Raw genomic sequence first — 12,209 nt, 5'->3', positions numbered from 1 at the left:
CTCACTGGCCTCCCAAATGGATGACAGGGACCCAGGTGCTCTGATCATCTTGCAGTGCATTCTCAGGCACAGTATTAGGAGGTTGGGTGGGAAGCACAGCAGCTGGGATTCAAACCAGCACTGCCTTGCAGGGCACCAACTTCAATAAACAATTGTTTTATTAAAAAATGTAATCACAATTTCCTGTTGTATAATCCTACAGTTGCTGACAATGTAGTATGGAGTTAATAGCTTAAAATGCAGAAATCTAAAACGTTCAGTAAGCCACTATTATCAGATAAAAAAAGTATTCCATCGCCTGCGATTTCATCAACTGTGGGACTCCACAAAAAGATAACAAAGCCCAGTCTTTCTACTCAGAGAATTCACTTCACTTGATCTTGTGACAGCACTTTTGTCTAACTCTTCCTCCACATATCCTCCTCCCCACTTTAAATTTCCAGAAGTGTTGAAAAGCTAGTAAAGCAACAGCTCTCAAATCATGTAGCATTTTCAAAGGGAGGGGAAGAAAACATTTGCTTTTATTTTATTGCCAGTGGAAATGTTCCCTTCACCTCCTGTTTGTAAATGCAAATGCAACTGGTGATAATCTGTCTTTACCAAGCAAATTTCTCCTTCGATCTGAATAAGAAAGAAAAAAACAGAGAATATGATATTAAAGGCTTAGCCCTCCAGGAAAATGTGAGGACTCTCAGGGGTGTCTACTGTGAGGCCAGCAAAGCAGGTGGTTCTAAAACTTTTCCTGGCATGCTTTAGCAAAGAATGTCCTAGATAATAGGTGCAATTATAGATGCTCTGAGTGAATGTTGACACTTGCTGCATTTCCATGCAGAGATGATACAGTTGTTTGGTAAACTCAGCTGTCGTAATTCTCCACTCCAATGCCCTTGGCCACTTGTGACTGGCAAGCTGACTGGATGATAATTAAGGACTTTTCTAGGAAGACGGAGGTAGTGGCAAAGCAAGGTCATTGCTGAGGAAGTAGTTGCCCCATCTAAACTTTCACAAGACTTTGTATTTTCAGACTTTTAAAAAAGATTTAGTTGGAAGGCAGTGTTAGAGATAGTTTTTGTTGGTCCACTCCCCATATGGCACAGTTGACTCAGGTTCAAACAAGAAACCAGGAATTCTATCCAAGTCTCCCATGTGGGAAGCAGGGGCTTAAGTAACTGGAGCATCTTCTGCTACTTTCCCAGGTACTGGGCCTAAGTACTTATAACATCTTCTTCTGCTTTCCCAGGTACATTAGCAGGAATCGACCTGAAGCATAGCAGCCAGAGGTTGAGCTGGAGTTCATATGGGATGCCAGCATTGTGGGCAGAGTTTTAGCGTGCTGTGCAATAGCATTGGCTCTTTCTTATTATACTTTCAAAAATTATGGTTAAATATTGCTCAATAAGGAGCATCTACTTAAAGGATATTCAATAACCGTTTCATGAATGGATGACATGAACATTTTCTTGATAGTGTGCCTGGCCATAAGACCTTCCGTCATGATAGAATTAACATGAACAAACATGAAAGGTTTTTTTGAAAGTTACAGAGTGGTTATGGTAGGGGTGTCCTGTCTTCACTGGGACAACACCTGGAACACTACTGTTAAACGAGTCTTGCATAAGTAAGGCCTCATGAGTCTCCTATTCCAGGCCCCTGTGAGGACAAAGCTGGTTTGACCAAGTTGCTATGAGAGCATATGCATGGGATAGGGGTGCATGGGTAGAGAAGCTAGAATGAAGGAAAAGATTCCAACACAAGAAGCAGCAGATCAATAGCATTTTATGAATAGTGCTTCCCAAGGTCCTCCCTTAAGAACTGACATGTTTGAAAATGGGTACACACTGCCAGGGAATGTATCTCCTATGAATCAGGTAGCTAGGACAGTTCCAATATGTTTCAGATATCAGGGCCATGGGGTGATAATGTAAAGACTGAAGAATTCAAACTCCTTTAAGTCGTGGCTGAGGAGCAATGCTATAATGACTTCTACCGTATTTCTGCCACCTCATGAATGAGAACCAGAAACATCCCACATCAAGGTCGTGTCTGTTTGCTCTGCTCATTCTCTAAGTTGGATGCAAAGGTAAATGGAATGGCCAGAGGGCAGTGGGAGAGGGCACAGTAAGAATACGAAGCACCTTTTTCTGTCTTTACATAACTGTTCAGCAGCTGGGACAGTCCCTGTGCAGTGGGTAGTGTGGTGTACATATTTATAGTTTAGGCTCTTGCTCCACAGAAAGGTAGCAATTCTAGGTGCTGACATATATTAAGTTCATGTATCTGAAAAGTGAGGCACACATACGCACATGTGAATACAGGCTGCCCCACATATGAAGAAACCCATCTTGAAGGGCCAGTAGGTCCCAAAAGAGCAAGGGGTAGGGACAGGGAGAGAGAGAGCTCTTACACCTTTTCCAATTAAAGTTTTCTGAGTTATTTCTTAGTGGCTGAATGACACCTGGGAAGTTTTGTGATACCTCCATAAAGTTCCACATGGAGCTTAGTATTTGTATTTTCATGGCATCTTTCCCCCAGGTCTTGAATGAAACAGATGCATTCTGCAAAAGGTGGGTGTTTTGATTGAAAAGTGGGTGAACAGAATTACACACTGGACAGGGGCTAATGGTTTATAGATACCTCCAGCTCAGTAGATCCTCCCCCAGCTACCTGCCTATCCCCTCTCATCTGAATGACCAGGTTTCTTTGAAGGGTAAAGGAAGAAGGGCAGAAAATAGAGAAAGGAGTATAGAAAGTCAGCTTCATTTTCATTCCTTTACTACGGCTATATCCAGCTAAGTTTTCCTGGTTCTCCAGCCCCTAGGCTGAGGAATACACTGTAAACTTAAAACAATAAAAATGGGTATAGAGCTGCTATTTCAGAAAAAAAAATCTTCAAGACTCTTTGAATAATGAACACTTATGGATGCAGCATTACATAGCCCCTTGGAGGCAAAATACATTGGAGTCTAAAGCAGATTTTCTGGTTCTGGCCCATTGGACTTAGGCAGCTTCTCAAAGCTGAGAAGTCCTTCAAGGAAAGTCAAAAGGACCCACTGTAACAATGTGGTGGGTACTGGGGTTTTATTCTGTCCACGTCAATGACTCATGAAACTGCCCACTAGTATGAAGCTGAAAAGAGACAGCCCTGGGACAAGTTTAACGATGAACAAGTTGTCTCTGGTTTCTAAGTGGCAGGTGTCCATCCCAAAGGCAAAATGGAAAAGCAACTCTTTTTATATTCCACCAATAGAACATACACGATCCTACTGTAAACACCATAAGATGACAGAAGGGGTGTCACTTCTTCTCAGCCATGGGTTTCTGCTGGTCTTTGAAGGAATAGACTAATGTCACTTTCAGAAAAGATGGACATTCCAAAGTAAAATTATAGCATAATGTTTCTCTTCATTATGTTATTTCACAAATATTAAAAACCTGACATCAGTATGTCTGGATGTTTTCATAATTTGAGAAATGATAGGATTTCACCTATTTGATTAGAGTGTCCTTTAAATGTTCCAATTGTTCCTGAGGTTTTATATAAATGGGTTGAATTACCTTTTAAAAGATTTGTTTTTACTTGAACAGATTTTATAGAAAGCAGGAGAGAAAGGTCTTCATCTGCCAGTTCACTCTCCAAATGGCTGCAGCAGCTGCAGCTGATCTGAAGACAGGAACCAGGAGCTTCTTGGGTCTCCCACATGGGTGCAGGGGCCCAAGGATCTGAGCCATCCTCCACTGCTTTTCTCAGGTCATAAGCAGAGAGCTAAATGGAAGTGGACCAGCCAGCATACAAATCAGCATTCATATGGGAGGCCAGTGCCACTTGCCCCATATTTTGAGACATTACAGAGTGAGACAGGAGCCAGAGTTGCAGTCCAGGATGGGGAGACGCAGTTCACAAGGCTGGCAGCTCACTCTGGGAACAGGTTCTAATCCCAGCTGTTCTGCCTTCAGTCCTGCTGCTTCCTGCTCAAACAGGAAGCAAGCAGGCAGTGGATGCTAGTTCAAGGCTTGGGTTCCTGCCACCCATTTGGGACACCTCGATGGAATTCCTGGCTCCTGGCTTAAATCTGGCCCAGAACTGACTGTTGTGAGCACTGGGTCGGCAACTGGGCTCTGTTTTACTCTTTCAAATAAATATATACTCTTAAAATCATTTTTTAAAAATTCAGTGAAAATGTAATACTAATAATAAGAGTAAAGTTATAACTATTTCACTCTTTTCTCACTTGGGATCTGCAAAATAAACTTTTCTGCTTGGGTGAAAGGTCATCATTCTTTTTCACCCTTGGGTTCTTGAACAAGATCCTTGAACAGGAAATTTGAATGTAATTTCAGTTATTTTCCATGATATATCCCAGTACAATGAAAAAATAGAGGTTTACATTAGTTTTTATTACCTGCCATGAGAAATTGTCATACACTTAGCCTGTCAGCAATGAAACTTAAAAGTTAAAAACTGAGACAACATGCTCTTTCAGGCAACTTGCAATCTACCTAGAGCTTTCTCAGGAGAGTACTTAATAAATTTAATGGGAAAATAGAATTCAAAGTATGGGTTTATTTAGGTGAAAAATATTTTTCATATTATTATGGTGATTTGGGAGTCTGGAAACAATTTAGGTCATTGTCTTTTACTTAGAGAAGCATTCTACATACAGGCACATATCCGGCACACCATGATAAAAGTTTATCTCAACGATGACTAACCACACACACATGAGTATTGCTCAGGACTAGAGCGGGCCAGGAAGAGAAAAGATAGAGAAGGGTGGCACAATCAGATGCCAGTTCTGTGCAGAGAGCAAGCCCCTTTCAGCGGCCCTCCTCTTTTGACTTGGAAGAGCAGTGGTTGAATGGTACATCCCCCAGGTCCCAGGGAGACACAAAGGCAGACACATCCTGGGAAAGGGATTTTTTGAACCTATGCAGCTTTCATTAAGTGAGAATTACGATAATAGCAGAGATACTAATATTTTCCCATTATGACTATGTTTCAATTCCCTATGTGGTACTATAGAGTAGGATCAGACACTTGTAACGATGCGTCCCAATTTATTACAGGCAGTTTAGCTGAATTTTCATTCTTTATGCTGATTAATTACCCAGAAATAATTTTTTTAAAAAAATATACTGTTTAATTGCTAAAGAAAAACAAGAAACTTTCACTAGATATAAATGGCAATAGTTTAGAAATCTGGCTTTACGGATGTTAAGCTCTGCCTTTTGTTTGGAAGTGTGAGTGAAAGCCTACATTTGCATGAAAGCACTGCCCACTTCTTCCTCAGATAGGGTGGATACCCCCTTTTCTGGGGGGTGGATACATTTTTCTGATAAAGTTTATCCCCACAAGAAGTCACTGGAAGAGTTTACAGCTTGCAAACAAGTCTGCTGCCCACCCTGGTAACAGGGGTGGGAGTAGCTAAAGGAAGTGCTTTGTTATCTGGAAATGAGAATGAAAGGCAGTTTCTCCCCTTGTAAATGCAATGTGCCCTTGGTAGCTCTGCAATCTCTCTCCCCAGGGTGAAGATAGAGACCGAGACCAGAGCCTTTCTCTCCCTTACTGTTATCTAATCTCTTTGCTAACTGATTGAAGATTTAGATACGCTGGGGTGCTGAGGCGTTTGCATTTGAATACTGCAGGGATTTTGGGAAAACCTGAAAGCTTTCACAGTCCTGCAGGCAGAGGAGGATCTCTAACCACATCCCATAAAATTAGCTCCCGTTGATCTCATTTACAAAGACCCCCCCCCATGGCAGCGTTTCATCTTAGTCTCACAATTGCTCCCTTCTTCACTGACTTGATACTACCAGAAGAAAAGAAAATCCTTAAACAAATCTGAGTTTGAAGACTCCTTTAGCAAAGGTCTCACTTTTGTCCTACCTACACCATTTTGAGTTGGCCCGAAGCTAGTGAGTTGGTTAGGTAAAGAAACGTCTTTTATTCTTCCCTGGCTTCCACATCTGTCGTGAGATTTCCATTGGGAGCTGGAGAGAGGAAAGTCCCTGAAAGGTGAAGTTAATCATGGCAATGAATTACTCACCCCCAGCAACTCAGGTGTACGGATAAGATGTAAATGACACTAAACAAAAATCTGTGCAACCATGAATCCTCAGTGACTTCACATGGACAAATGACTTCAGCTCCCTTGCAGCAAGCATCCGTCAGCTTGAAAGTTCCAGAGGAGAAGACCAAGTTCTTGAACTGAAGTCAACAGAATGATTCTAAAGGAAAACATCAAAACTCAGAGATAATCTCATCTGCATAGCCTACAGCGTATGTGTGATGCCACAAAGAAATAAAAATCTTACTTTCAAAATGATCTCAGTTGATCAGAATTTAAAGAGACTATGACAGAAAATTCCCCGGATTCAGCGCATAACAGTGTTTAAAGCATAATAGACATTTTTCAAAATTTTCCCAGCGGGGGGAAAAAATGTGTTTTTAAACATCTTCCCAGATATTGAGTATCACTGTTTTGGCTGATGTTCTGTATTCATTTCAAAACCAAAACAAATCAAAGGCAGTTGGTAAATTGCCTAAAAAATTCTCTATTGCTAAGGATATTATTCTGCAGTATTAACATCTCCTGCCTTTTTTTTTTTTTTACCTGCTAGTACTTAAATGCACCAGTGTTATTTGAAAGAAAACTAGGTCACATAGATACGGATCTGAGTCAAGTCAAAGGGATATTGTAGAGACAACAAAAGGCATATATGGTAAAGCAATCTGCAAAACATCATAATGCGTTTTATGAACAAAAGCTCATATCTACTCCCTAAAGCCAAATCAAAATAGCGAGGGAAAAGTTTAAGGATAAAGGAAAGTTTAATCTGTTAACAAATGAGAAATTATCAGAACCTCAGAGTCTTAAAACCTCTGGCCCTTCTACATGAGGGTACTTTGGGGTTATCAGGAGGCGACAAGGAAGGTTGAGGCAGGAATAACAAAAACATACAGGGCCAGCTACAGATTGGCCCCCCGCCAGACAGTGAGGAGCTGTTTAGATCACAGTGGCTTTCTGGCTTGGTTCCACTTCCAGCTTACGATCATTTATGATAGCCAAGTGGGCTTTCGTACTTTCTTCCCTGGACCAAGAATTTCCTTAAATGAAATCCAGTAAAACAATATTGGCAGCCATGGTGCAATCTATTGAGGAAACAAATGACCTCACAAGTCCAGGTCCAGTGATGGAACTCTCACACAACCAGATAAACCACTCCTTCAGTTCAGTGAAGTTAAGCTAAGCCAGGGTGGCTGGGAGACCTGGGCCTGTTATCTAGCATCTACATCCACAGCTTCATCTGGGGGTCAGTTTCAATTCCATGTAGTTATATAGGAATAGAATTCAGCTAACTTTAATATACAGCCTATTACAATTGTAGGATATTTTATATAATCCTGTCCTAGCTGTGTAAATGCAGTTAGTATAAGGATACTTCAAAAAGCTTTCAAGGTCTTGGCATCGTGTGTGAAACCTCTGCCTATGATACCAGCATCCTATATGGATCCTGAATTGAGTACTGAATGTTTTACTTGCAGTGCAGCTCCCTGCTGATGACATGAGAATAGCAGTGAAAGTAACCTGAGCACTTGGGCCCCTGCTACCAATGTGGGGGACCTGGAAGAAGCTCTTGGTTCTGGATTCTGTTTGGCCCAGCCACAAACATTGTGGTCATATGGAAAATGAACCAGAGGATGGCAGATTCTCAATCTCTCAATCAATCTCTCTCTCTTTTTCTCTCCCTCTCCCCCAAGTCTTTCAGATAAATAAATAAATCTTTACAAAATTCATTTGGGTAAAAAAATGAAGTGAATTCCATGCATAGTTGTTGATAATACATGTAAGCATGATATCAGAATTTCTTTATACCCAATTATCTTTTGTCTTTAATGATTTATTTATGTGGAAGGAGTTATAGAGAAATATGAGGGGTGGATCTTCCATCTGCTGGTTCACTCCACTGATAACCAAAACAGTCAACACTGAGCCAGACAAAGGCTCCCACATATGGGTGTTAGTTGCCCAAACACTTGTGCAATCTTTTGATGCTTTCCCCAGGTTATTAACAGTGAGTTGGATCAGAAGTGGATCAGCCATACGCTAACCAGATATGGGATGTTGGCAGACTTTTTAAATCATTCTCATGGGTTGTTTATTGACCATAAAGCTGAGTGCATCATTTTTAATAAGGCTGCTGTGTATTCACAAATCTGAAATTGGGACGTGTTATTCTGAGTTTCCATTTTTAAAGTTTTGCTTTGCAGAGCGCATGTTCTCCTCACTACAATGTGTTCCAAAGCCTGGGACAAGCAGGAAGTATATCCTTGGCTTTCAATCACCTACCTTTCTTTAGCCATGGACAGCAATTCCATTTGCAGGATTTTTTCAGAATCAGTCGCGTAGAAGGAGTCGTTCTGTAGCTCATGTCCTCTTCCTCAAGGTTTCATGAATATTTTTAATACTGTATTCAGAGAGAGTCATCACTATATTCAAACTGTATTATTTGGAATTCACTTGTAGCTTTGTTATTGTACTTCAGTGCCCAGACCTTCTTTCCAGCTATGGACTACCAAGTTCCAAATATAAGCACAAAGCCAGAAGTTCAGTAAGATTTTCCTAAAAATACGTGTTACCGATGGACATCTAGATTGGGTTAGCACAGTGGCCTGCATGCCAAATCAGTCCCCTTTATGTTTCATAGCCAACAATTTAGGAAGTTATTAAAATTTTAAATGATCAGAAAAAAAATCAAGTAAAGAATAATATTGTGACGTGTGAAAACTGGCAGTTCCATCAGTGTCAATTTTTCTAGAACATAGCCATATTCATACCATCTATGGCAGCTTTTATACCTTGGTGGTGGATTGGAGTTGCTCCAGTGGAGTCCCTCTGTAGGCAACAAAGCCAGAAGTTGTTGTTCACTACAAAAGATAAATCCTCAATATAATTATGAGAAAATTCTGCTTTTATTATTACATTATTTTCCAAGAGCAATAGAGATCATGAAGGCTTAGTTACACATGCCAGAAGCAAAGCGATTCTCATGATAGACCTTAAGTGAGATGGCCACAGACTGCTCCCAGTCCATTCATACACAGCCTCTCTATTTTGCCTTCTAAGTTATGACTTCAGGGGTGTGCCACCTGAATGTCAGCCAGGGCGTCTATAGGGAGCTGGAGCCCTGTTGTCTGCAAATGCGTCCACTCAACCAGGAAGAAGTGCCAGTCATTCAAAGTTCTTAAATAAGAACAACCAGCATCCCATAAGCTATTTAAATAGGATTTTCTCTGCCATTTCTGTTAGTACAGATATAAATAGTGATTAACCAAGAGTAGGGGACAGGCTCAGAAAAACTAAAGTGAAGGAAAACAAAAATCTAGAAGAATAAAATAATAAAACCAGAGAACATTTTTAAGCTGGGTTTTCCTGTCTAAAATTTCACATATAGAAAAAGTACTAGTGCATGTGGTATTCCAAAATGTATGCTATGAATCATTAGCAACCAACTGGCCATGAGCAGTCTCTTAGGACTTTAGAATAAAATAACACTTTATTCACAGAGAATTACTTGGTGCCGGGTAGGAATGGGACTTGTAAATGGTAATGTGCCCTTAAAAGCTTGTCTTCTCCAAACGCTTTCCTCTCCTTTATGCAAATCTGCTTCAGAAAGGACCATTCCCTGTTATCCATGGGAACGGATTCCAGGACCCACCTCCCCAGCTCATCAAAATTCACAAATGCACATGTCCCTCATATAAAATGATAAAGTCTTTGCAGTATACCTACATACATGATCCTCACTGTAAATCATCTCCAGGCTACTTTAAGGTACTTAATACAATGTGGATAATTGTCATAATGTATAATTTAAGGAATAATGGCAAGAAAAGCACTGTGCACATTCATACACTCTTTTTTTTAATTCCCCAAATGCTCTGAATCAGTTCCATAGATGTGGAACCCAAGTAGGCAGCAGGTTGACTGGCACCATTTTCAAAATAGGAAACTCTTGACTGACTCCAGAAAATCTTATCTCATCAGAATATTACCAGAGATAACCTTTCTATCCTTACTGAAAAAGTCACAGTGAGTCACAGTGACCTTTAATCCTTTGTGTTGTCTTAGTCTTCATCATAATGGGATTATTGTCTAAAAGGTTACCCTTGTTTTCACTAAAGATATCCCATCACCTGAAAAAGGCCTGTACAAAGGACTCAATTACTCAGCTAATGGTTACTGAGCAAACACCTGCCGTAGTATTATGAATAAGTGCTGTAACATATTCATAACCTTTGTAGATATGATCATTGCTCTTCAAGTAGTCAAAATGGGAAGGAAACGCTTCTACACACATATACCCAATACATGACGCTACTTTAAAAAGTTAATTGAAAGTGGAACTAATACTTTAGATGCAAAAATCATTTAACTTCATGCATATGGGATGTTTCAAAAAGTTCATAGAAAATGCCTATTATGAAAAATCCATATAAGGATGCCAAAATTTTCTCTTCCAGATGATTACTTGTAATCTTTTTCCATGAGCTTTTTGAGCTGTTGTCACAAACACATTTTTATGTACAGGAAATTTTAAGCACAATCACCAAAAAAAAGTGAAGAATATAAAGCATTTTGAGGAAGGAAGAGATGAGAATTGAGCCCCAATGCAGAAAAGCAAGCTTTGTAAGCAGGGTAAATGGAGAAAGTGCGAATTCCTACTAAGCAGATAGAGTCAAAGCAAGAAGTATTGCCTAATTTGAGGTTTGCTCATTTTGTTTCATGATGCTATACATAGATGTACTATATGTAGAAGACACAAATTGAGCACTAACTATGCCATGTATGTTAACTTTGTATATGGATATACCTTTTCTTGTCTGGGCTGTTACTACTCCCTTAAGTCCCAAAAGTTCAATACTGCAGAAGTTACAATGACATAGAAAGATAGCCTGTCAGCCAGCCAGAACCAAATTTAGGCTAGACCAAGGAAAGTATTGCAAACAAAATAGCTGTGTTATGATTGAGGAAAGAAAGTGAGAAAGAAAGTGCACTTTGGAGACAAGGTCTGGTAGAACTCTGGGGCTTTTGTTATGATTCAAGTCATAAGCTAATAGAATACAAGTAGTATAAACAAAAAGAAGGGGCAAAGCTGAGGTGGTTTGAACACTGTCCAGTAGCTGGACACTGTCATTCATAGCAACTTCAACGAGTATATCAGCCCCTGAGGAAGGATTAAAAGATTAAGAATTTGGAGCTCAAACATTGATAACCCTGTTATTTACCAGAAGAGAGAGGAGCCAGATATTTTGAAAAAAAAAAAAAAACTAGCAGTGAGTTACACTATCACATGAACTAATGGAGATTGGGCATTTCAAGGGGGATGATTGAGGAGGAAACATGAGCCTACATGTAAATGCCAAACATACATACCAGGAGCCCAAGGGAGGAAAGTACCAAGAAATAATGCAGGTGATAAGACCATTGATAACACTCCTAAGTTTCAACTGAGAACTGGGATGCAAACCCAGTTCTGTGTAGCAAGTCTTTGTTTTACACTAACAATATCTACTGACATTCCATGTTCATTTCCTTATGGTGATTTTTACTTGTTTTCCTTTTTGTTTCCTGTTTACCTTCCTCTAGGAATTTGTCTTATTTTGCTACACAGAGTAGCCCATCTGCTGTCATTTTGAACCTGTGGGAAGCGCGTCATCAACACGATGGTGACCTCGACTCCCTGGCCTGTGCTCTCGAAGAAATTGGAAGGACACACACGAAACTCTCTAACATGGCAGAATCCCAGCTTGATGAAGCCGACTTCAACTACAGCAGGCAAAATGGACTCTAGTCCACCTCCTCTCCTGACACAGACTACAGGCCAGCTTTGGGACCTTTGCTTACACAAGAAAAGTGAGGCCGTTTCTTGCCCAGTGGCTGGATAATTCAGGCTTCCTTTACAATCAGTGAGATTCTCTGATTGAAGAAAGTGAATTTGCAGTAGAAAGAACATGTTACTAGGCAAGGAAAGGTACAAGCTTGCTTTGACTTACGGAGGGCTCTTCAGTCCCTTCTGAATCCACACTTGGGTTAACACTAGGTGCACTCCTTGGGTTTGGTGTGGCAAGGATAAAAGTGACGACATACCTACATGGAATTAGCCATGTGAAAAAAGAATAGAAACAAAATAAACATGAACTCAATAAG

At 40.3% G+C, this 12,209-nt stretch overlaps 1 protein-coding gene across 1 annotated transcript in view; it reads left to right on the top strand.

The window, feature by feature from the left end:
• Positions 1-11,904, top strand: part of UNC5D (unc-5 netrin receptor D) — a 525,876-nt gene extending 513,972 nt beyond the window's left edge. The window contains exon 17 of the mRNA XM_040994252.1: positions 11,649-11,904. Coding sequence (XP_040850186.1) covers positions 11,649-11,853 — 205 coding nt within the window. The 3' untranslated portion in view covers positions 11,854-11,904. The remainder of the gene's footprint in view (positions 1-11,648) is intronic.
• Positions 11,905-12,209: the final 305 nt, after the last annotated feature.

The sequence above is a fragment of the Ochotona curzoniae genome, unplaced genomic scaffold (assembly GCF_017591425.1).
Source record: "Ochotona curzoniae isolate NIBS_2020 unplaced genomic scaffold, NIBS_Ocur_1.0 contig_899, whole genome shotgun sequence".
NCBI lineage: Eukaryota > Metazoa > Chordata > Mammalia > Lagomorpha > Ochotonidae > Ochotona > Ochotona curzoniae.
The sequence above is the reverse complement of the archived record's forward strand: the minus strand, read 5'-3'. Positions and strand labels throughout refer to the sequence as shown.